The sequence below is a fragment of the Heteronotia binoei genome, chromosome 21 (assembly GCF_032191835.1).
Source record: "Heteronotia binoei isolate CCM8104 ecotype False Entrance Well chromosome 21, APGP_CSIRO_Hbin_v1, whole genome shotgun sequence".
NCBI lineage: Eukaryota > Metazoa > Chordata > Lepidosauria > Squamata > Gekkonidae > Heteronotia > Heteronotia binoei.
Genome location: NC_083243.1, coordinates 16,957,085 through 16,982,825, shown reverse-complemented (window position 1 = coordinate 16,982,825; position 25,741 = coordinate 16,957,085). Strand labels below are relative to the sequence as shown.

At 47.7% G+C, this 25,741-nt stretch overlaps 1 protein-coding gene across 1 annotated transcript in view; it reads right to left on the bottom strand.

Annotated features, from left to right (window-relative positions):
* Positions 1-25,741, bottom strand: part of SLC38A6 (solute carrier family 38 member 6) — a 97,537-nt gene that overhangs the window by 6,372 nt on the left and 65,424 nt on the right. Inside the window, exons 9-15 of the mRNA XM_060262870.1 lie at positions 16,061-16,126; positions 14,254-14,307; positions 13,182-13,261; positions 10,009-10,109; positions 3,487-3,611; positions 1,784-1,928; positions 1,581-1,675 (exon numbers count right to left, since the gene is read on the bottom strand). Of these exons, the coding sequence (XP_060118853.1) occupies positions 1,581-1,675; positions 1,784-1,928; positions 3,487-3,611; positions 10,009-10,109; positions 13,182-13,261; positions 14,254-14,307; positions 16,061-16,126 (666 nt within the window). The remainder of the gene's footprint in view (positions 1-1,580; positions 1,676-1,783; positions 1,929-3,486; positions 3,612-10,008; positions 10,110-13,181; positions 13,262-14,253; positions 14,308-16,060; positions 16,127-25,741) is intronic.

The window sequence follows — 25,741 nt, the reverse complement described above, 5'->3', positions numbered from 1 at the left end:
GAGCGATGGCGAGGAGTAGGAGATCTCCTACGCGGGCTGCGTGATCGGTCCCGTAGAGGAGTAGTGTGGTTGCCTCCACCGGTTTGGGGGGACGGAGTCCGTAAGCGACGCACTTCAAGAGGGCTCTGCTCCGTTCCCGAGCGTTGTGCGAGTTCGATGTCGCGGTCGGAGTCCGACGATATCGCTATCTGCGTCGACATGGAAGTCAGCGTCGGAGGACTAAGTCGACGGTTCGGTGAGGCAAATAGCCTCAATGGTGGTACAACCCCGGTTGCCTGTATAGATGGCGATGTCGGGGCGGAGGATGCAGAGTGCCCACTATGTTTGGGCTTGTCTGCCTTTTTCTTCTTTCGCTCGGTGTGGGCACCTTTCTCCTCCCTAGGCCGTTTTGCGGGCGTGGAGGAGTCCGACTTCGATGCCGAGCCCGCTCTTTTGCTGGGGTGATCGGCGTCGGTAAGGGCTCTGTCGGTGTCGACCAACTCGGATGTCGACGGCTTTGGAGTGGTCGACGCCTTTTTCGGTGAAAGCGCCCTCTCCATCAGTGCAGCGGCTAGGCGGGCTGCTCGGTGCTTTTTTGTTTGTTTCGAAAATTTTGAACAATGCACACAGCAGTCTGGAATGTGGGACTCTCCCAGACAAAGTAGGCAGAGAGAATGTCCGTCCGGAGGGGCTATCTTGCTGCCACACCTCGTACACCTCCGGAAAAATCCCCACCGTCTTTCCATGCGTGGCGGAAAGGAATGAGGGAGGAAGGGGGGGGTGGAAGGGGAAAGGAAAAGTCCGAAGTTCGCCCCTTCTACTCTCCGTATATGAGAAAATAATAAACTAAAATAAGAAAGAGAAGATCTGGAAATCCACAATCCTGATTATAGATTTATGAAAAAAGCACCGACCGTAGCGAATGATCGACTGATCCAAGCGGCGGTCAGAAGAGAACTGGCGGGATGTCCGCTCCAGGCTGGGTGAGCATGCGCGATGGGGGCTTTGCGCATGCGCACCAGGCCGGGGGTGCGGAAATCCACAGCTTTTGAAGTTACCGATCGTGATTGGCACAGGCGCCTTAATCCCATCAGTGTGATGCACAGAGACCACGAAGAAGATCTAGTGCCTAGTGAGTACTCTAACTTGGGAACCCACAACCAAAGGGGGATATTACACAGGAGAGCCATTGCTCATCTTAATAGACCAAGGGGAGGGGAGCTTGCAATGCCTTGCCATTTTATGTTTTCCTAGGCTGAGAGCATTTTATTTGTTTTTTTAGTTTTCTGCTGTATGAGCCTTGTGCTTTTCCTTGATTTTTTTTAAAAAATTGCATTGTAAAATCCCACTATTCCCCCACCTTTTCATTTTAAACAAATTACTGCAAGAGTTTTAAGCATGTTTGTATTTTAAGTTAAAAACAATATCTTTAATTGTGTTTGCCCGTGTTCTTTTTAAAGTCTATATCTGGCATTATATTTTAGGACAGGCATGGCTCGGCCCCACAAAGTCCCATATATGCCAGAGCCGGCCCGCTTAACAAATGAGTTTGACACCCCTGCCCTAAAACATGTCAAAAACCATGCAGACAACTCTCTTACCCCAAGTTTCTGCCTTGATACGAAATCCTCTGTGCTGAGTTTAAGATAAAACAGCCCGGGATAGACAAAGAGCAAGCAGGTCGATGTGGTTGAACCTTGGAAAAGATGGGACAAAAGTTCTTTAAGATTTGGATGTGCCGGTGATCGAAAGGTATGTGTGCACGCTGTATTGTTAAAAAGAGAGGCCATCCTCGTGGTCTTACCGACGACTCCAAACATAAGCTTGATGTCAGGCACGTACATAGCCAGCAAGACGACGGTAGTGTTGAGCACCAAAGTGACGCCAATGTGCCGGATGATGGAGAAAGGAAGGTGGGAGAAAAAGACCATCATGATTGCCTTCCTTGCCTGTGATATGCAAAAGACATAACAAGCATGTTAAACCAGTGTATCGCCTCCATAACACACATTTTGGAGTTCTGTTTGTTCCTCACCTAGGGTTGCCGAGGCCAATTCGAGAAATAACTGGGGACTTTATGGGTGGAGCCAGGAGACTTTGGGGGTGGAGCCAGGAGCAAGGGTGTGACAAGCATTATTGAACTCCAAAATGAGTTCTGGCCATCACATTTAAAGGGACGGCACACCTTTTAAATGCCTTCCCTCCATTGGAAATGATGAAGGATAGGGGCACCTTCTTTGGGGGCTCATAGAAGTGGACCCCCTGGACTAGAGGGACCATTGGTCTGTTCCAGCAGGGCTCTTCTTACGTTCTTGTAACGACAGAAGGCTGGGATATAGATTTTGTTAATAAGTAAAACATATAAATATGTTTCTATAGAAATATATAAATTTCTGAAGCTGAAGCTCAAATCCTTTGGCCACCCAATGAGAAGGAAGCACTCCCTGGAGAAGAGCCTGATGCTAGGAAAGACAGAAGGCAAAAGAAGAAGGGGACAGCAAAAGATGAGCGCAGAAGAATAGATGCTTTTGAGCTGTGGTGCTGGAGAAGACTCTTGAGAATCCCTTGGCCTGCAAGAAGATCCAATCAGTCAGTCCTAAGGGAAATCGACCCAGACTGTTCCCTGGAAGGCCAGACGCTGAAGCTGAAGCTCAAATCCTTTGGCCACCCAATGAGAAGGGAGCACTCCCTGGAGAAGATCCTGATGCTGGGAAAGACAGAAGGCAAAAGAAGAAGGGGACGGCCAAAGATGAGATGGCTTGACAGCATTACTGATGTAACAAACACGGATTTGAGCAGATGGTGGAAGACAGGAGGGCCTGGCGTGACTTGGTCCACAGGGTCGCAAAGAGTCGGACTCGACTGTGTGACTGAACAACAAATATAAAACAAGGGAAGAAGACTGGCTTCTTCAAGCCCTTCTGGAGTCATTGAGACCTGGGAAATTCTGTACCCACATCTGCCCCCTCTTGGTGGCACTGGCCCTAATCTAGGCAGGGATTGCAAGAGGAGAACCAGCTGAGACCAGCCGCAGTTTGGTGGCTTCCACGAACCTGGATTTTTGAAAAAAAAAATCAAAACCTTAAAAAAAATCTCCATGTGAAATCAAACCTTTTTTTGAGCTCATGAGAAACCATTAAGCAAACCTGCTTTTCTGCTCACTCCTATTTATTCTCGAAACGCCTCACGCTTGCTTGAAAACCAAATATGGGGCTTGGTGGGGGCGGGGGGGGGGAAGGAAACCAAACCAAATGAATTTTGGGAGTCCCCCGCGTTTGCAAAAGAACCAGTGACGCTTGCCAGTCAGCTCAGATCTGAAAACTCGATTTGAAAGAAAAGCACAAATTAGCTTAGCGGTTTTAGCCCGCGTTCCTCTGCTGCCGCGCGGGCCCCTCCTCGGGCTGCCTGATGAATGGATGGGACCCACCAAAGGGAGATGGTGGAGCCTGCAAAGAATTAGCCGAGTTATTTTCCCAGGCCGGCGGCCAAACCTCAGGCAGTACTTACAGGGAAATGGATTAGGGGCACCGTCAGCACCACGGCCAGGAGGATGCCTATTTTGACGGTCGTGATGATGGTGTCGTGGGGCAGGTATCTGCTGTACCCTTGCAGTAGCTCTGAATCCACACGGTCTAAAAGAAAAAAAGTATATTTCCCCCCCGAAAATTACTAGATTGTCAGAGAGCCACCCCTACGCTCATAGACTGCCTTGTACAGGGCATCCGGGATTTCTTAAGTGATTTTTATCACATGTTCTATAGCAGGGGTGGCCCAACTTGCTTAATGTAAGAGCCACATAGAATAAATGTGAGATGTTTGAGGGGAGGGGAGGGGAGGGGAGGGGAGGGGAGGGGAGGGGAGGGGAGGAAGGAAGGAAGGAAGGAAGGAAGGAAGGAAGGAAGGAAGGAAGGAAGGAAGGAAGGAAGGAAGGAAGGAAGGAAGGAAGGAAGGAAGGAAGGAAGGAAGGAAGGAAGGAAGGAAGGAAGGAAGGAAGGAAGGAAGGAAGGAAGGATAAACATGGAGCAGAGGTCCATCAGTGGCTATCAGCCACAGCATATTGATGGAACTCTCTGTCTGGGGCAGTGATGCTCTGTATTCTTGGTGCTTGGGAGGGACAACAGTGAGAGGGCTTCTGGTGTCCTGGCCCTGCTGGTGGACCTCCTGATGGTGCCTGGTTTTTTGGCCACTGTGTGACACAAACTGTTGGACTGGATGGGCCATTGGCCTGATCCAACGTGGCTTCTCATATGTGCTTATGAAGGAAGCAAGGAAGGAAGGAAAACAGATGGGATAGGGAGGGAGATGTGGGAAGAAAGCAACTTTAACTTTAAATGCATTCTCCAAGCTGCTGGCTGGCTTAGCTTGGAGAAGTGATTTAAAGAGAGAAATGCCTTCTCCAAGCTGGCCAGTAAGGCGGTGAGGGCTTTGAGAGCCACACACGATGTGTGAAAGAGCCACATGTGGTTCCCGAGCCACAGTTTGGGCACCCCTGTTTTATAGAGAGAAGAAAACACAGGTGACTTTGGACAGACTTCCCTGAGCGGCTTACAATCTCCTATATCTTCTCCCCCTCCCACAACAGACACCGTTTCAAGGACAACTCTTACGAGAGCTATGGCTGACCCAAGGCCATTCCAGCAGCTGCAAGTGGAGGAGTGAGGAATCAAACCCGGTTCTCCCAGACAGGAGTCTGTGCACTTAACCACTACACCAAACTGGATGTGCCTATTGCATCCCCCGCCCCCCTCAGTGTCTGCAGTCTCCATCTCCTTCTGGCCTTTCTGCCAGGAATCATATAAAACTGATAAATCTGGAGGGGATGCACCACAACAAAAAGGGCATTTTTTTTAAAGGGAAGCTATGGATTTGAAGGAAAACGGGGATGTGCTTAACCTGAAACTTATTTATTGAGTCAATGATGTAACAGGTGAGAACGTGTTCATAGCTTGGCAAAATCCCAATGTGAAACTGCACAGAAGACCGAAGATGAACACAGGGTGGCACTTCCCCGTAACTGTCGTTCAACAGGTCATCTTCTGTGCAGGCACACATTTTCTCCTGCCCTGCCCTGTTGTGAGTTCCTGTTTTTCCATATATTACTTACAGCAGCTTAGGAACTAAGGGTGCTCCCCCAGCCATGGGACTGAGGGAGTAAGGGCACCCCAACCATGTGACTGAGGGAGTAAGGACGCCCCCAACCTCGTGACTGAGGGAGTAAGGGCATCCCCAACCATGTGACTGAGGGAGTAAGGACGCCCCCATCTTCGTGACTGAGGGAGTAAGGGCACCCCCAACCATGTGACTGAGGGAGTAAGGGTACTCCCAACCATGTGACTGAGGGAGTAAGGACGCCCCCAACCTCATGACTGAGGGAGTAAGGGCACCCCCAACCATGTGACTGAGGGAGTAAGGGTACTCCCAACCATGTGACTGAGGGAGTAAGGACGCCCCCAACCTCATGACTGAGGGAGTAAGGGCACCCCCAACCATGTGACTGAGGGAATAAGGGTGCCCCCAACCTCATGACTGAGGGAGTAAGGGTGCTCTGCTGACCATGTGACTGAGGGAGTAAGGGTACTCTGCTGACCACGTGACTGAGGGATTAAGGGCACCCCCAACCATGTGACTGAGGGTGTAAGGGTGCCCCCAACCATATGACTGAGGGAGTAAGGGTGCTTTGCTGACCACATGACTAATGGAGTAAGGGCACTCCCTCAACCAATGTGACTTAGGGCACTCCCCCAACCATGTTAGTGAGGGAGTAAGGGCGCTCCCCTGATCATGCGACTGAGGGAATAAGGACGCCCCTGACCATGTGACCGATTCAGCAGAAAAGAAATGGCTTGCAGTGGCTCTAAGGGAAATGTCGCTGTCTGGGTGGATTTTTTGGCTTTTAATGAATATCTCCATGGCAGGCCTGCCTAGCAGCAGTCTTCATTGTTCAACCACACAGAAGACTGAAGATGAACTGCTAGACTGTGGCATTATATTTTTATCGCACCACAGAGCAAGGTTCCCCAGAGTCTTCCCGGTGTGACTGAAAGTAAGCTGCATCTGCCATTTTGTGGCTGGCTCCGCCTCCTGTGGCAGCCATTTTGTGCTGTGCCCGCCGCATTGTGCCCACACTCTCAAAAAGGTTGGGATGCCCTGCCCTGTGGCAAGTTGGATGATTTAAAAACAGAAGTTTACGCTAGAAAGCTGGCACACATTTAAGGCACCGTGGCAATCACACAAGGGAACCATGTTGCCAGGGAGTAAAAATTAATCCACAGTTCTGGAAGGAAGCGTTGAGGGAAAAAAAAATCTTTTCAAAATACATGCATTGTACCAGGAACAGAAAGTATAATACCAGGAGGGGAAGAGGGGGGGAAGAAACACTGCAGGGCTTGAAATGCCACACAGAACCACACAGCATTTTTGCACACACTGAGGGGGGAGAGCAAACATGACCACTCACATGACCAACAACTACTTTTCTAATCTACAGGACATCGACTGACCTTAAGTGACAACCTTAAGAGGGTCACTCACCAACTTTCTGCAGTATTTTGATGGACCTTGAAAAAGAAGAAAGCCACCAAGGTGTAAAGACCACAGAAATCTGACCCAAGGGAAAACAAGCCTGCAGAGATTCACACCACGACTGCAACACACACACACACACACTGCTGGGAAAACATACATCTCCAGGAAGATGCGGTGTTTGATAGCCCGTTTGGATGATTTTGAAATAACAGTGACTGTTTGAAAAATGCGGTTGCATGGATCCACTTTGAGGGGGAATACAGATTTCTCATCCATATATATTGTAAGCTAACGTGCTGTAAGATAAGGGGGAAAAGCTTGCCTAAAATGAGCTTACGGTGGCTTTGCAAGAAATTTATTTCAGCCCTGTGTGAAACAATGGTGACACCAAGGGTGCGGCCTAATATGCAAATGAGTTCCTGCTAGGTTTTTTCCTACAACTAAAGTCCTGTATGGCACAATGGTGACATCAGGGGATGTGGCCTAATATACAAATGAGTTCCCGCTGCGCTTTTTCAACAAAAAAGCCCTGTGTGAAACAATTTTATTTTTTTTTAATTTATCTAAGATTTATATCCCACCCTTCCCACTAGGTGGCTCGGGGCGGCTTACAACATATAAAACTAACATAAAATCTAAAATTAAGCATTAAAATCAACATTTCATAAGTTATAGTTAAAAATCTAAACATTTGTTATATACATAGACATAAAATCACAAAGTGGACCTACAGCTACACTCATCGGTTGCATGTTCAATATTCGATGTTCCGTATTCGATGTTCAGTACTCAGTGCTCTGTGCCGATTAGTTGTGGGCCAGCTGGAAGAGGGATGTCTTACAGGCCCTGCGGAATTGGGTAAGATCCCGCAGGGCCCTTACCTCTTCCGGCAGCTGGTTCCACCAAGATGGAGCCATGAACAATGATGACACTAGGGGGTGAAGCCTAATATGCAAATGAGTTCCTGCTAGGTTTTTTTCCCTACAACTAAAGCCCTGCTTATACCACTGGCCCGTTTAGTTCACTCTACTCTACCCTGACCAGCAATGGCTCTCCAGGGTCTCCAATAGAGAACATTCGTTTGCGTTAGTTGCTGCCTTTCACTGGAAATGCCTAGGATTAAACTCAGAGACTGTTGGCCTACAAAGTGTGAGATCTAACCAATAAGTCACAGTTTCTACAGTACTAAGCTGGGTCTCTAACGCAGAGCTCGCGGGCACCATAAAACCTGCTGACACTGTTTCTGGAGCCCACCAAGTGCATTTAGGAAATGGGCAGGGCCAGGTAGGGCTTTTGCCTAGCTAGGCTTCTGATTGGCCGTGCAGATTTTTTTTTAAAATGTTGCTTCAGCAGCAGCTGCCCCCACGGCACAAGGATCTGCACAGCGCTACTGAAGCTGAGCTGTGGCAGGCTCTGCCTCTTGCAGTGGCCGTTTTGTGGCGGCCGTTTTCTTGCTGCGTCCACCGTGCTGGGTCGAAATCCCAAACCTGTCTGCAGAATCAAAAGGGTTGGAGACCCCTAATCTAAGCTGTGAGATCCTGTGAATTTAGCGGGAGGTGTTTGTGAATTTCCTGCCTTGTGCAAGGGAGGTTGGACTAGATGACCCTGGGGTCCCTTCCAACTCTATGATTCCACGATTCTTACCTACAATCCAGGTTCTCAGAGATGAGGGTGGTTGAGCCGATGCTGATTTTTTAAATTAAAAAACGGGGCCAATGTCGCCTCTTCCTGAAGTCGTGTGCCTGCTGTTGATGTTCAGATTGCAAGGCTACTTTGTCTTAGAAATATTTGCCTTACGTGCTTTGGAATCAAACAGAGTGCCTTGTCTAAAATAATTACTTGGAAGCTTGGGACTTAATCACGCAATTAATTAAATGGACCCACAAAATATACAGGGTGGACATAAAAACCACTATGCAGGCATAGTTTGGTACATGCCTTTACTATCTGGGGTTCGCTGAGGAAGAAGTCATCGGAACGAGGGATTATCTAGAATCCTCGCGTGGACTAGGACTTCATTCTGGACTTCTCATGGACTTGATGGTTTCCATTGGAGAGCTAATGAGTGTGAACTTAGAAATGGACTTTGTGAATTAATTACTTTGTTTATCGGACTTTACGATACTCTGCCTGTCGCTTCAACGCTCCATGTTAAAAGGCAACAATATTGTGTAAAAATATAACAAGATGCTGCCACCATTGACATTAATGAAAATTGTTTTTTTTATTTGTGTGCTATTACAGCTAACAGTGTGTTGGTTCAATTTGGTCTTTCATGCTCTGTAATCCTTAAATATTTTTTGCCATTTATGTTTGGCACATCACAGAGGAGCAGGTGTTTCTCTTAAAACCCAGTACGCGGCATGAAAATAACTGAAGATGGAACTCCCAGCAGTGAAAACCCTTCTCCTTGATTCCTGTAGATGAATTCAGCCCATCTAGTCCTGCATCTTCAATTTACATGCTGCTGCCTTCCCTCTTCCTGTCTTGCACAAAAGTAGAACACACATGGAACTGCCTTACGCTGAATCAGACCACCAGTCTATTAAGGGCAGCATTGTCTACTCAGACCGGCAGCAGCTCTCTGGTGTTGCAGGCTGAGGTCTTTCCCATCACCTCCTTCCTGGGATTACAAGTGGAAAAATTTCCAAAAGAAGATAGAACTATAATTTGGTACTTGCTTTCAGCTGCTAGGACACTATATGCGCAGTTACGGAAGCAAGAAAAAATACCAGGAAAATGGGATCGGATTGTAAAAGTTATGACATGGAGTGAGATGGACAAATTAACAAGAACTTTAAGAGACTATGATTTAGAAGATTTTAAAAGGGAGTGGAAAAATTTAGAAGTTATGTAGAAGACGAGTGGAAAGTAAAAGGACTTTGGACAATTTTCGATAATGATTAAACTTTAGAAGAAAGAAGAATATTAATTTTAGTTCTTAAGAATTAAGGGTACCTTTTAATGTTAGTATTTTGAGTAAATAACACTGGCGGGGGTCAAGTAACGGGGGGGAGGGGTGGTTAGAAAGAAGCATATGGAATAGATGAAAAGAAGTCATTAATGGAAATTGTTACCATATGTTATCAATAAAATTGTTTAAAAAGGACCTCCTTCCTGGTCCTTTCAACTGGAGATGCTGGGGATTGAACCTGGGACCTTCTGCCTGCAAAGCAGAGGCTCTTCTGCTGAGTCATAGCCCCTCCCCCAAATACTAAGAGATAACCATTTTCTGTTTGGTTTGACTTTCGCTTTGTGTGTTTTTCTGGCTTGGTTGTTTCAAGGAATTGCAACTTTCTCTCTGGAATTCATTTCCCCGAGACGTTTTGCACGGTATTCTGCATTATTTAAATGATAAGCGTCGCGACGATAGTGATAACAAATCGTAATACATAATTATCTGTAAGAATGGCTGAAAAGGAGGACCAGCCTGCTGCTGTCTTTGCAGCCCCAGGGCGATCGACAAAAGCAGGAAAGGAATGGATGCTTTGCAGTTGCACTCACCGTAAAAAGTCAGATATCCGAATAGCGCGGACAAAAGGTACACTAAGAAGCTCAGACCGATGCCAGTGTTGGCGACTTTCAGCATCCTGCTTTTGGAGGGACTGCAGAAATACAGAACACAAATATGGCTTTGCTGAAGACTTTAGAAGGAGTATGAGGTATGTCATAGCAATCCTAACAGCCCAGGCTGGGGGGGTGGGGGGTGGGCAACCTGTGGTTCAGGAGCCACATGTGGCTCTTTCACACATACTGTGTGGCTCTCAAAGCCCCCACCACCCTGTCACCTGGCTTGGAGAAGGGATTTCCCTCTTTAAATCACTTCTCCAAGCTAAGCCAGCCTTGAGCCCGTTACGGGAGGGCAGGATATAAATGCCATAACATTTATCTACAGGAATCAAGGAATCGACAGGAATCGAGGAATCAGCTGCCCTGAGCCCATTAGGAGAGGGCGAAATGTAATAAAATAAAATATCATAAAGTTGCTTTCTTTCCACCTCTTCCACCTTCCCCAATTGGAGAGCCAGTTTGGTGTAGTGGTTAAGTGTGCAGACTCTTATCTGGGAGAACCAAGTTTGATTCCCCACTCCTCCACTTGCACCTGCTAGCATGGCCTTGGGTCAGCCATAGCTCTGGCAGAGGTTGTCCTTGAAAGGGCAGCTGCTGCGAGAGTCCTCTCAGCCCCACCCACCTCACAGGGTGTCTGTTGTGGGGGAGGAAGGTAAAGGAGATTGTGAGCCGCTCTGAGACTCTTCGGAGTGGAGGGCGGGATATAAATCCAATATCTTCTTCTTCTTCTCCTTCCTTCCTTCCTTCCTTCCTTCCTTCCTTCCTTCCTTCCTTCCTTCCTTCCTTCCTTCCTTCCTTCCTTCCCTCCCTCCCTCCCTTCTCTCAAACATCTGGCATTTATTCTATGTGGCTCTTACGTTAAGCAAGCTTGGCCACTCTGATCCAGGCTAACCCAGACAGTTTTTGACAGTTGGCTCTCCAGCCGTTAGCTGTCAATCTCCCATCCTGAGAGTTCCAAGCACTCCGGCCCCCACCCTCAGATCACATGAGTCAGACTCCCTGAGTCCTTAGCTTTTCTATTAACCCTTCCAATTATGACCGCCCTGCACCCTCAGATGTTGTCAGAGCTCAGAAGCTAAGAAGGGTCAACACTTGGATGGGCGACTACTACCAAGGAAGACTGGGGATGCTAGGCAGAGGACGGCACTGGCAAAGCTGCCTTTGCTAATCTTTTGCCTTGAAAATCCCCAAAGGCTGAATGTCATGGAGTCGCCATGAGTCAGCTGCAACTCAAAGGCATGCTTTACCTTATTGGATATGTGGCAATACAGAAAAGAAGGTTTCCCCGATTGACATTTCACCAGTCTTGAACAATGAAAAATCAATCCCCTCCCTTAGCTTGGAGAAACGTTGACTGCGGGGTGACATGATAGAGGTTTACAAGATTATGCATGGGATGGAGAAGGTAGAGAAAGAAGTACTTTTCTCCCTTTCTCACAATACAAGAACTCGTGGGCATTCGATGAAATTGCTGAGCAGTCGGGTTAGAACGGATAAAAAGGAGGTACTTCTTCACCCAAAGGGTGACTAATGTGGAATTCACTGCCACAGGAGGTGGCGGCGGCTACAAGCATAGCCAGCTTCAAGAGGGGGTTAGATAAAAATATGGAGCAGAAGTCCATCAGTGGCTATTAGCCACAGTGTGTATATATATATATATGTGTGTGTGTGTGTGTGTGTGTGTGTGTGTGTGTATATATATATATATATAAAAATTTTTGGCCACTGTGTGATACAGAGTGTTGGACTGGATGGGCCATTGGCCTGATCTGACATGGCTTCTCTTATGTTCTTCTGTTATTAATTTATTTTATTTTATTCAATTTTTAGCCCGCCCTTCCCATAGGACAAGCTCAGGGTGGGTTATATCATAAAAACAAACAACAGTAAAAACAATAAAAGACCAATTTAAAATGTATAAAATCTAAAACTACAAAGTGACCGTAGAGGCTAAAATGGTGGTTCTGCCTCGTCTGGATCCATCTACAATAATCTGATTAGTCGACAGGATTTTAGCTACTAGGTATAGATGCAACATTCTGCCTGGGGCAGTGATAAGGGGGAGGGATGGGCAAGAAAGGGAAGGCTTCTGGAGTTCTGGTCCTGCAGGTGGACCTCTTGATGACACCTGGATTTGGGCCACTGTGTGACACAGAGTGTTGGACTGGAGGGGCCATTGGCATGATTTAGGATAGCTTCTCATACGTTCTTATGTCTGGGACAGTGATGCTCTGTATTCTTGGTGCTTGGTGGGGACAAGAGTGGAAGGACTTCTGGACTTCTGCCCCAACTGGTGGACCTCCTGAAGGAACCTGGATTTTGGCCACTGTGTGAGACAGGGTGCTGGACTGGATGAGCCACTGGCCTGATCCAGAATTCTCACTTTGACCAGTGACTCACAAAAGCTTCTACCCTGCCGCAAATGTTGTTAGTCCTGAAGGTGTTACTGCACTCTTGCTCTTCTCTATTGCTACAGACAGACTAACACAGCTAGAAGAAGACCGTAGATTTATACCCCGCCCTTCTCTCTGAATCAGAGTGGCTTACAATCGCCTTTATCTTCTTCCCCCACGACAGACACCCTGAGAGCTCTCACAGCAGCTGTCCTTTCAAGGAGAGCTCTGCGAGAGCTATGGCTGACCCAAGGCCATTCCAGCAGGTGCAAGTGGAGGAGTGGGGGATCAAACCCGGTTCTCCCAGATAAAAGTCCGCGCATTTAACCACTACACCAAACTGGCTCTCAAGCTACCCACACCAAGCTATCCTCCCATAACTGAGTTAGAGAAAGTCCAATTCCACTGGGAGTTGCACATTTTTTCCTCACAGGCCTGCAGCTGCTGTATGATTCAGTTCACACGATTGCCCCACTCACAGCCACAGGGGCTTTCAGAACTAGGAAAACAGGACAGCACTGAGCGGGCTCCTCTGATAGATCTGCAGTTGATTTGCTCTAGAAAACTCTTTATGTGAACGGTGACAACGTTCAGTAGGCTAGAGAAACCGGCTCTTCATTACTCAGCATTTTTACAACCAGTGCTAAATGAGGAATCAAGATTTCCCTGCTGTTTTATGCTTTGAAAATTGCAGGCAGTCATACAGTTCATTACCTCTGCAGTTCACAATAAATCGGTAACACCGACGTGTGGCACAAAAAAGAGAAAGCCATGATCGGAATCACATATGCACTCTGGAAAAAGAGAGAGAGAACAAACATGCTTGAAACCAGGGCTTCTTTTGGTAGCAGGAACTCCTTTGCATATTAGGCCACACCCTTCTTATATAGCCAATCCTTCAAGAGCTTACAGAGCAGCTGGCTACCATCTGCTTCCTTCTCCTTCTCTTTCTTCCTTCTGCATCACAGCTTGCTTTGCCAGGCTCTCTCAATTGCACAGCAGAGTCACTGAGCCAAGCCTCCCTTCTATTGGCTGAGGTTCCCCCCCAGTCCCCTGGGGAAGAAAGGAAAGAACCAGAGCTTCCTTTGCCCAGTTCCCTGGATCCCATGGGAGAGATACAAAGAAAGTATCTTTAAGACCAATGAGTGCTAACGTTGTAAGCATGTTTTAAGTTTAAAAATATACATAGATTTGTGCTTGTCTGTGTTCTTTATAAAATTTATATCTGATACCTAATCTTAAATAGGGAGACACATGGCCCAGCCCGACATGGCCTGGCCCAGCAAGGTCTCCTTTATGTCAGATCTGGCCCTCATAACAAATGAGTTCGACACCCCTGAGCTAGAATAACTGAGACTGTCATGTTTTGGTCACATGGTGAGAGGACCAGAGTTACTGGAAAAGACAATAGCGGTATGAAAAGTTGAGGGAGGGATGGTGGCTCAGTGGTAAGAGCATCTGCTTGGTAAGCATGGGGGTCCCAGGTTCAACTAAAAAGCGTTCAGGCAAATAGGAGTAAAAAACCCCAGCTTGAGACCCTGGAGAGCCGCTGCCAGTCTGAGTAGACAACACTGACTTTGATGGACCGAGGGTCTGGTTCAGTAGAAGGCGGCTTCATATGTTCATTTGAAGGCAGCAGGAAAACAGGAAGCCCCATCCGGAGATGGACTAACTCAAACCAAGGAAGCCACGACCCCCAGTTTGCAAGATGCAACATGTTGGGAGGTTATTAATTCCTAGTCGGAAGAGTCCTGACGGCCCTTAACACACACAAAAACGAGATTACCTCCTTAGAAAAGTTGAAGAGTCTTGGCTGACAGTCTTCAGTAGAATTTGAAACCTGTGTAAAGCAAACGACAAAATGTAACAGGAATGCAGTGCATCTTGTTCGCTTCCATCACATTCTGTTTAGAACGACTATTTCCAAGCCCTACAAGTGAATGCAGCAAAGCCTGCTACGGCAACAACATTTCCTGCCTCAGTCAGTGTATTGAAGTACTTAAAGTGCTGGACTCCAAATGTGTAGGCTCGAGTTCAAATCCCCACTGAGCCAGTAAGCTTACTAAGAGGATTTGGGTGGTATGAGCTTCTGAGAGCCAAAGCTCCCTTTAGATCTGACAAAGGGAGTGTTGCCCCTCGAAAGCCTGTACCTCAAAAATCTTGTTAGTTTCCAAGGCACTTCTGGGCTTGAAACCAGCTCTACTTCAACAAGGACCTACATGGCTGCATCCTCCAGAATGTGGACCAACATGGCTGCCCTCCTGAACGTAGAGCAACATGGCTGCCCTCTTGAACATGCACCATCATGGCTGCCCTCCTGAACGTGGAGCAACATGGCTGCCCTCCTGAACGTGGAGCAACATGGCTGCCCTCCTGAATGTGGACCGACATGGCTGCCCTCCTGAACGTGGACCGACATGGCTGCCCTCCTGAATGTGGACCATAATGGCTGCCCTCCTGAACGTGGACCGACATGGCTGCCCTCCTGAATGTGGACCGACATGGCTGCCCTCCTGAACGTGGAGCGACATGGCTGCCCTCCTGAATGTGGACCGACATGGCTGCCCTCCTGAATGTGGACCGACATGGCTGCCCTCCTGAATGTGGACCATAATGGCTGCCCTCCTGAACGTGGACCGACATGGCTGCCCTCCTGAATGTGGACCGACATGGTTGCCCTCCTGAACGTGGACCGACATGGCTGCCCTCCTGAATGTGGACCGACATGGTTGCCCTCCTGAACGTGGACCGACATGGCTGCCCTCCTGAATGTGGACCGACATGGCTGCCCTCCTGAACGTGGAGCAACATGGCTGCCCTCCTGAATGTGGACCAACATGGCTGCCCTCCTGAACGTGGAGCAACATGGCTACCCTCTTGAACATGCACCATCATGGCTGCCCTCCTGAACGTGGAGCAACATGGCTGCCCTCCTGAACGTGGAGCAACATGGCTGCCCTCCTGAATGTGGACCGACATGGCTGCCCTCCTGAATGTGGACCGACATGGCTGCCCTCCTGAATGTGGACCATAATGGCTGCCCTCCTGAATGTGGACCATAATGGCTGACCTCCTGAACGTGGACCGACATGGCTGCCCTCCTGAATGTGGACCGACATGGCTGCCCTCCTGAACGTGGAGCAACATGGCTGCCCTCCTGAATGTGGACCGACATGGCTGCCCTCCTGAATGTGGACCATAATGGCTGCCCTCCTGAATGTGGACCATAATGGCTGCCCTCCTGAACGTGGACCGACATGGCTGCCCTCCTGAATGTGGACCGACATGGTTGCCCTCCTGAACGTGGACCGACATGGCTGCCCTCCTGAATGTGGACCGACATGGTTGCCCTCCTGAACGTGGACCGACATGGCTGCCCTCCTGAATGTGGACCGACATGGTTGCCCTCCTGAACGTGGACCGACATGGCTGCCCTCCTGAATGTGGACCGACATGGTTGCCCTCCTGAACGTGGACCGACATGGCTGCCCTCCTGAATGTGGACCGACATGGTTGCCCTCCTGAACGTGGAGCAACATGGCTGCCCTTCTGAACGTGGACTGACATGGTTGTCCTCCTGAACGTTCACCTACCTGGAAGAACTCCGCAGTGACTTCTTGCGGCAGAGGGCAAGGAATGGACCACTTTTTAATTATGACCTAGAGAGAGAAGGTATCGTGAATGATTTGGAAACCACTGAGCTGGATATACCACATTTATCTCACATTTCAGCCCCTTGCTAGAAATTTCAGCAAATGAGCTGAAAATGGCTTGTGCAGAGAGCATCTCTCCCTCAGTAATGGAGTTCTCGAAGTGCTTTTGAACAGGGACTGGTAAGGAAAGGCCAGCATGTTGCCACGGGGACTTGGGATCAGATTCCCATTCTGCCATTAAGCTGACCGAGTGGCTTTAAAACAATCACAATCTGGGGTCATTTTGTAGAAAAAGAGGTGCTGGAGCTCATTTGCACAACTCATTTGCATATACCACACACCCAGGGGTGGAATTCTAGCAGGAGCTCCTTTGCATGTTCGGCCACACCCCCTGATGTAGCCAAGCCTCCAAGAGCTTACAAAAACGAGCCTTGCGAGCTCTTGGAGAATCGGCTACATCAGGGGTGTGTGGCCTAATAGGCAAAGGAGGTCCTGCTAGAATTCCTTACAGGGCCTACTGGAAGCTCCAGGAGGATTGGCTACATCAGGGGTGTGTGGCCTAATATGCAAAGGAGGTCCTGCTAGAATTCCTTACAGGGCCTACTGGAAGCTCCAGAAGGATTGGCTACATCAGGGGTGTGTGGCCTAATAGGCAAAGGAGGTCCTGCTAGAATTCCCTACAGGGCTCTAAGTACAGGGCCTACTGGAAGCTCCAGGAGGATTGGCTACATCAGGGGGCGTGTGGCCTAATATGCAAAGGAGCTCCTACTAGAATTCCACCCCTGCACACACTCCTGACATCACCGGAAGGTGTGCTAAATGATATCAGCTCAGCATCTGCCTTAAAATGCTTCTTGAATAATAACTGTTAGAATAAAACCTTATTCCCATCATACTTTTTAAGTGACCTCCTACGTGGCCACAGCGGCATGATGAAGATTTCCATCTGTCTGCTTTCTGTGCTTTGGTTATTTCCCCATTTTCGTGGGGGGGGAAACATTAGAAAGTTTATCAAATCGAGTGCAACAAATTCTCTCAGGGGGTTTGAACAATGGAGCCCAGAAGCAAGTATTGCGGTGATCAGCTTCCCAACCCCAATTTCATCAGTGTCAAGAGAAGACAATTATAGATGATAGCAAAAATAATCACTGCGGGAGACTCATTGCAGTGGACTATAATCCCATATATATAATCCCATTCCATTCCAAGGGTGCTAGGTTTGGCAATTGGTAACTTACCAACAGCAGTGGCCCTTGCCAGCTACGTAATGACATAACTGGTGATGTGCTGATGTCACTTCCCATGCACCCGGAAGTGACATCAGTGCATCACTTGGGGAGTTTTGTTGAAATGCTGCGTTGTCCCTGGTGACGTGCTGATGTCACTTCCAGGCAATGTGCTGATGTCACTTCCCGTCTACCCGGAAGTGACATCAGTGCATTGCTTGGGGACTTTTGCTGAAATGCCGCTTTGTTCCTGGTGACGTGCTGATGTCACTTCCTATCGCTTCTCGGCCTTTTGGCCAAGATCAAGTGTAGTATGTGTGTAGATGTCACTTCCAGGCACACGGGAAGTGACATCAGCACACTGGGATGCTGTCGTCATCCCCCTTCCCCCATTCACGCCCTATCTGCTCCTATCAGCCGGATGAGCCAGCAGGGAAATGGCTGCCCTAAATGGTGCCCTCCGGGACCGTTCTCTCCTACTACAGTTCTAACCTCATTATTATTTCCCATAATGCTGGTGGGCAGCCATGGATTAGAAGTTAACAACCACTGATCTACGCCACAGCGCTCTGTTTGTGGGGAATGACAGATTGGATCCATACTTATTGTCAAGCCATGCTGCTTAGTTACTCTTCCAGGATCACTAAAAGAAGAAGACGACCGCAGATTTATACCCCACCCTTCTCCCTGAATCAGAGTCTCAGAGCAGCCACAGCCGGCCCTAGGGCATTGGCAGGGTGGGGTCGCCAAATTTGGCCCTCTCCCCTTCCCATGCCATAGACAAAATGATAGTTTGCCTCTTCCTCTGCCCATCTACCCATTGCCCTTCTCATTTGCCTCTTCTCAGCCTCCAATTGCCTGCCTCCTCCTGGCCGATTCCCTTCATCCTCCCTCACCTGTCCCTTCTCGTCCTCCACTTGACCACCCTGTCTCCTCCCTGCCAATTCCCTTCATCCTCCCACCCATCCCACCTCCTCCCTGTCCGCTGCTCGCCCATCCTGCCTCTTCCTCGCTAATTTGCGAGTAGGTGGCTGCCGCGGGTCTACTTGTGAGTAGGTGGCTGCCACGGGTCTACTCACGAGTAAGCAGCAGGCCCAGGGACTCAGGGGTGGGGGCGGCGCTGTGCTGCCTTGACCACCAGAAAGGCTTAGGCCGATCCTGAGAGCGGCTTATAATCTCCTTTATCCTGTGAGATAGATGGGGCTGAAAGAGTACCCTCTGAAACTGCCCTTTCAAGGACAACTCCTGCAAGAGCTATGGCTGACCCAAGGCCATTCCAGCAGTTGCAAGTGGAGGAGTGGGGAATCAAACCCAGTTCTCCCAGATAAGAGTCCACGCACTTAACCACTACACCAAACCGGCTCTCCAAAAGGTCCAGGCTCATTCTACAACACTCCTAAGTGGAGGGGGAAAGATCACTGCAGACAATTAATGGCCAAGGCAGACTTTGATTACCTCTCTGGCCCAAGCCAGACTTTGATTACCTCTCTGGCCCAAGCCAGATTTCTTTAGCCAATCTTAAGTCTGTTTCTTTCTTTCACTGGCAAGAATCAGAACCGAAAGCTTGCCCTCGAAGCTAATGGTAGAAAATAACAGTCAGTGCAAGCTATTGATTCCATGTGTTCGGTAGAGAGTTTTTGATCTGTATTAAATCTGAGGGTATCTACTTGAGACAGCTGGCTGTCAGCTGGCATAGGGATTATCTCAGCCCTGCATCTGGCCAGCTTCAAAATGAAATGATTCGCTGAGGGAAGTCAGCTGTGCTCAAAACACCTCCCAGAATTTCAGTCTGGCAAATGGAAATATGATATTTTTTACACAGAGGATTTCTGTTCTCCTCCTTGGTTATTTTTTGAAAATAACATGTCTTTTAATATTAAAGGATGCATTATTTATATGACATGCACACATATATTTTCTTTGCTTCTAACTTGTGACAGAGAAAGAGAGAGATTAGATTCCAGTACCGACATAGAAACCAATGAGATTTTGTGGGTATGAGCTTTCCAGAGTCAAAGCTCTCTTCTAGCTGTTCTACTGCAAACAAATGTAGCTGCCCTCTACCTATTTATTTTGTGTATTTCTCTGCACTTAGCTGGGATTCTGTAGTTTATTGGGAGCTTCGAGCAAGCCCCAATTGTGTGAGAGGTTCCTTGCAGCAACACAAAGAGTGGCTGCCCTTGCTGAGCCAGCCAGTCAGGTAATATCCATTTGAATGAAGTCTACTGTTTGACTCCTGGCAGCTACACTCAGAGTGACTGCCCTTGCTGAGCCAGCCAATCGGGTTAATATTTATTTGAATGAAGCCCACTGTTTGAGATGCTCCTTGCAGCTACACTCAGAGTGGCTGCCCTTGCTGAGCCAGCCGATTAGGTAATATCCATCTAAATGAAGCCCATGCAAATGAGTGTTCCAAGTGCCTATTTTTCCGTTGGGTTGTTTATTGCTGGAGGTGTGTTTTGGGTGGAGTTTCTGTGTCTATAGTTGTGGCTAGCTACAAGTGTTTTCAGTTGGGTTTTCGCTAATAAAAAAGCTATGCTGGACTCACTATAGCATCCGACCCACTACTTTTCAGATTCCATTCAAATTATTAACCAGATTAAGGCTGCCAGCTCCAGGTTGGAAAATACCTAAAGATTTTGGGGTGAAGCCTGAGGAGGTGGAGTCTGGAGAGGAGAGGGGCTTCAATGGAGTATAACACCATAGAGCTCATTTCCCAAAGCAGCCATTTTATCCTGGTGAACTGATCTCTCACACCTGGACATCAGTTGTGATCCCAGGAGATCTCCAACCACCACCAGGAGGCTGACAACACCCTAAACCAGATCCACTCCCATTCAGCTCCACCAATTATACCATGTCTGCTGGGTTCCAGCCACAAAGGCAATTTAAGGTACCAGAAATTGCTCCAAGTTCATAAGGAAACTCCTTTACTTTCTCAACTGCTAAGAGCCAGCCAGCTTGGTTCAATGAAGCTGGACATTAAAGATCTGGATTCAAATCTTGGTTTTAAGGTCATTGCATTGGCCATTGAACAAATTTTTTGTGGGGTGGGGGGAAATCTCAGTTGCCCCATTTGCAACCATAAACTCACTGTTTTGGTATAAACTGAATTAGCTGGCCTGGGGAACACTCCCAGAGACTCACATAAGCACCAGTTATAAAAAGTTACAAGATCAGCAGTGCAATACTAAACCGAGTTATAGCCCACTAAGCCGGTGACTTCAATGAATTTAGAAGGGACTCTGATTGGGATTGTACCACAAGCCCCCCAAATCAGACTCTTTTATGTAGGTATGTAACTTGCAGTTGTAGTTACAGTGAAATCCATAAAAGCTTTAAAAGGTGTTTAGATAGCTACTTTAAAAGGTGCTTAGATAGGTGCTTAGATGGCTACTAGTCAAGTTGACTGAGGGAACCTCCATATTCAGAGGCACTAATCAATCCTCTGAATCCCAGAGGCAGGAGGCAACATCAGGGGAAGGCCTCAGCCTCAATGCCCTGTTGTTGGTCCTCCAGAGGAACTGGCTGGCCCCTGTGTGAGACAGGATGCTGGACTAGATGGACCACTGGTCTGATCCAGCAGAGTTCTGATGTTCTTATGAAGGCCTCGGCCTCTGTGCCCTGTTGTTGGTCCTCCAGAGGAACTGGCTGGCCCCTGTGTGAGACAGGATGCTGGACTAGATGGACCACTGGTCTGATCCAGCAGAGTTCTGATGTTCTTATGAAGGCCTCGGCCTCTATGCCTTGTTGGTGGCCCTTCAGAGGAACTGGTTGGCCGCTGTGTGAATTAGGATGCTGGACTAGATGGACTATTGGTCTGATCCAGCAGGACTGTTATGTTCCTATGAAGACTTCAGCCTATCTGCCCTGTTGTTGGCCCTCCAGAGGAACTGGTTGGACACTCTTTGAGACAGGATGCTGGAGTAGATGGACCACTGGTCTGATCCAGCAGGGCTCTTCTGATGCTCTTCTGAAGGTCTTGTTGTCTATGCCCTGTTGTTGGCCTTCCAGAGGAACTGGTTGGACACTCTTTGAGACAGGATGCTGGAGTAGATGGACCACTGGTCTGATCCAGCAGGGCTCTTCTGAAGGTCTTGTTGTCTATGCCCTGTTATTGGCCCTCCAGAGGAACTGGTTGGCCACTCTGTGAGACAGAATGCTGGAGTAGATGGACTCAGCAGCAGGGCTCTGCTTATGCTGTTATTGAAATAAGGGAATTCACCTACACAGAAGCTGTGGCTGCTTCCCTCCACAGCGGGCTGTAGAAGATTAGCATCTCCCAGGTCTTCACGGAAATATTTCAGAGCTCTCAATAGACAACACCTCTCCTCCCCCCCCTCCCGCCCCCACGGCTTTGAAGTCTTGATTTTATCGCAGTTCACATCCCTAATGGCTTGTCTAGATGGCCTTTCTGCTGAGTCGCCTTTAAATGATTTTAATCTTTTCTTTCATTCCCCTGCTTGTTGTTTTTTTTCTTTAAAGAGAAGAAACACAAAACGGCCCATACCCCTTACACCCTGCCTGCAAGTCAATGCAAGCCACAAGAATCCAGGATGCCTGCCTTGTTGAATCCAAAGTTGGGGTATATATATATTCCTAGGCAGGGTCATAACTGTTTAGGAGGGCAGAATAAAACACCCAATTAAACATTATATTTTAAAAATAATAATATATCCCCACAGTTTTCTGCGCCTATTTGCTACGAAATACCTTGGGATTTTCAAATAAACAATTGCAGTTTTAAAAAAATATATATTTACATGGCGCCGTAAGTGTACGAGGTGCCTCATTACCACACTGGCGTTCAACTGAAGCCGTTAAATTGTTGTTGTTCAGTCACACAGTCCAGTCCGACTCTTTGCAACCCCATGGATCAAGTCATGCCAGGCCCTCCTGTCTTCCACCCTCCTCCGAATTCTGCTCAAATTCATGTTGGTTATGTCAGTAATGCTGTCCAGCCATCGCATCTTTCATCGTCCCCTTCTTCTTTTGCCTTCTGTCTTTTCCAGAATCAGGGTCTTCTCCAGTGAGGGCTCCCTTCTCATTGGGCGGCCAAAGGATTTGAGCTTCAGCATCTGACCTTCCAGGGAAGAGTAAGGGTTGATTTCCCTTAGGACTGCCTGATTTGATCTTCTTGCAGTCCAAGGGACTCTCAAGAGTCTTCTCCACTTCCGCGCTTGGCCTTCCTTATGGTTCAGTCTCACAGCCATACATTAAAAGGGGTGCACAGCCATTAAAAGGGATGCACAAATATTTTGTATTCAGATGTTATTGCTGCGAGTCTTTTGGTTTTGGCTGTTCTTGGCTACTTGTGCTTTGAACTCGTTTGCTCCTTTTCTGCATTCTGCCACAGTTTATACAGTATGTCAGCTTCCCAAAAACATTAAAAATGGAGATAGCTGCAGAGGAGTAGCTGTGTTGGTCTGCAGTAAACCAGCTAGATCCCAGTCTGGTAGCATCTTAGAGACCAACGAGACTTTTCAAGAGATGAGAGTTCCAGAGTCAAAGCACCCTTTTGTTGACAAAGGGTTGGGGTATGAGCTTTCGGAGGAGTCCCATGGCACAGAATGGTAAGCTGCAGTACTGCAGTCCAAGCTCTGCTTGCAGCCTGAGCTCGATCCCAGCAGAAGCTGGGTTCAGGCAGCCAGCTCAAGGTTGACTCAGTCTTTCATCCTTCCGAGGTCAGTAAAATGTACTCACTTTACTGGGGATAAAGTGTAGATGACCGGGGAAGGCAATGGCAAACCACCCCATAAAAAGTCTGCCAAGAAAACATCATGATGTGACGTCACCACATGGGTCGGTAACGGCTCAGTGCTTGCACAGAGGACTACCTTTACTTTACCTTTTTATGAACTTTCAAGAGTCAAAGCTGTACACCAGAGCTCGGCCCTTTTCAGCTGCGGCCCCTGCACTGTGGAATCAGCTTCCGGAGGAAGTGCGGGCCCTGCGGAACCTTGACCAGTTCCGCAGGGCCTGCAAGACCGTCCTTTTCAAACAAGCATATATCGACATCGACTGCTGAACTGCTGTGAATAAAGGATCCGCCATCTACATTACTATCGAACCATTTAAACTGGCAGAATCAGCGTCACAGAACTAACCACTACTACTGCCAGATAAATTTAAATTCACTTAAATTATGTATTTTAATCTACTAACTGGTTTTTATATGTTTAATTTTTTTTTAATTGTTAAATTTACAGTTTTTATCCATTAATGTAAATGTATAAAATGCTGTTAGCCGCCCTGAGCCGCCTGGGCGGGGAGGGCGGGATACAAATAAAATCTATTATTATTATTATTATTACTTCATCAATGAAGGGTCAGGGTATGGGTGAGTCAAAGCATCGTTTGTCGATGAAGGGTCAGGGTATGAGAATTCAACAGTCAAAGTACCCTTCATCGATGAAGGGTTGGGGTATGAGAATTCAACAGTCAAAGTACTCTTCGTCGATGAAGGGTTGGGGTATGAGAATTCAACAGTCAAAGTACCCTTTGTCGATGAAGGGTTGGGGTATGAGAATTCAACAGTCAAAGTACCCTTCGTCGATGAAGGGTCAGGGTATGAGAATTCAACAGTCAAAGTACCCTTCATCGATGAAGGGTCAGGGTATGAGAATTCAACAGTCAAAGTACCCTTCGTCGATGAAGGGTCAGGGTATGAGAATTCAACAGTCAAAGTACCCTTCGTCGATGAAGGGTCAGGGTATGAGAATTCAACAGTCAAAGTACCCTTCGTCGATGAAGGGTCAGGGTATGAGAATTCAACAGTCAAAGTACCCTTCGTCGATGAAGGGTCAGGGTATGAGAATTCAACAGTCAAAGTACCCTTCGTCGATGAAGGGTCAGGGTATGAGAATTCAACAGTCAAAGTACCGTTCGTCGATGAAGGGTTGGGGTATGAGCTTTCAAGAGTCAAAGCTCCTTTCGTTGACATAGGGCTAGGGTAGGACCTTTTGCGAGTCAAAGTTCAGCTTCATCAATGAAGGGTCAGGGTATGAGCAAGTCAAAGCATTGTTTGTCAACAAAGGGTCAGGGTATAAGGTTTTGACAGATGGTCGGGGTATGAGCTCTCGAGAGTCAAAGCATCCCTCATGGACAAAGGGTTGGGGTATGAGCTTTCGAGTCTCAAAGAACCCTCCATTGATGAAGGGTCAGCATATGAACTTTCGAGAGGCAAAAAACCCTTCGTGGATGAAGGGTTGGGGGGTGAGCTTTCGAGACTCAAAGAATCCTTTGTTGACAAAGGGTTGTGGGATGAGCTCTCAGTGGTCAAAGCTCAACTTCATTGATGAAGGGTTGGGGTATGAGCAAGTGAGAGTACCCTTTGTCAACAAAGGGTCAGGCTATAAAGTTTTGAGAGCCAAAGCACCCCTCATCAACAAAGGGGCAGGAAGAGTCAAAGCACACTTCACTGATGCAGGGTTGGGGTATGAGCTTTCGGGAGTCAAATAACCCTTTGTTGAAGAAGGAGGAGGAGAAGAAGATGATGATATTGGATTTATACCACACCCTATATCCTGAATCTCAGAGACACCCTGTGAGGTGGGTGGGGCTGAGGGAGCTCTTCCAGAAGTTGCCTTTTCAAGGACAGCTCTGTGATAGCTATGGTTGACCCAAGGCCATTCCAGCAGCTGCAAGTGAAGGAGTTGGGAATCAAATCCGGTCCTCCCAGATAAGAGTCCGCACACTTAACCACTACACCAAGCTGGTTCTGCAGCTACTTCTTACACCCCATCCATAACTTTGTTCTCTGGGGCATGAGCTTTCAAGAGTCAAAGCTTCATCTGAAAACAATGGGTCAAGGTAAGAGCTTTTGAGAGTCAAAAACTCCCTTCATCAACAAAGTGTTGGTGTATGAGCTTTGAAGGGAGTGGGTTTTTTTTTTTACTTTGCTACAGATTTATACCCCACCTTCCTCTCTGAATCAGAAACTCAGAGCAGCTCACAATCTCCTATATCTTCTCCCCCCACAACAGACACCCTGTGAGATAGGTGGAGCTGCGAGAGCTCTACCAGAAGCTGCCCTTTCAAGGACAACTCCTGTGATAGCTATGGCTGACCCAAGGCCATTCCAGCAGCTGTAAGTGGAGGAGTGGGGAATCAAACCCGGTTCTCCCAGATAAGAGTCCACACACTTAACCTCACTGGCTTTCAAGAGCTTATACCCTAAAAATCTTGTTCTCTGTTGGCTGCTACTGGACTCAGATCTAGCTGTTAAAATGAAGTGAATTCAACAGCAAATAAATCGGCATGCAGACACAGGAAGTGGTGCCAAAATAAAAATTCATGGGTTCGATTTGCTCAAGAAGAGAGTGTTTTTTAAGTTGATAAACCAGAGGTGAGACATTCAAAATCATCTGTAATTAAAAAAAAACCCAGCTTATCC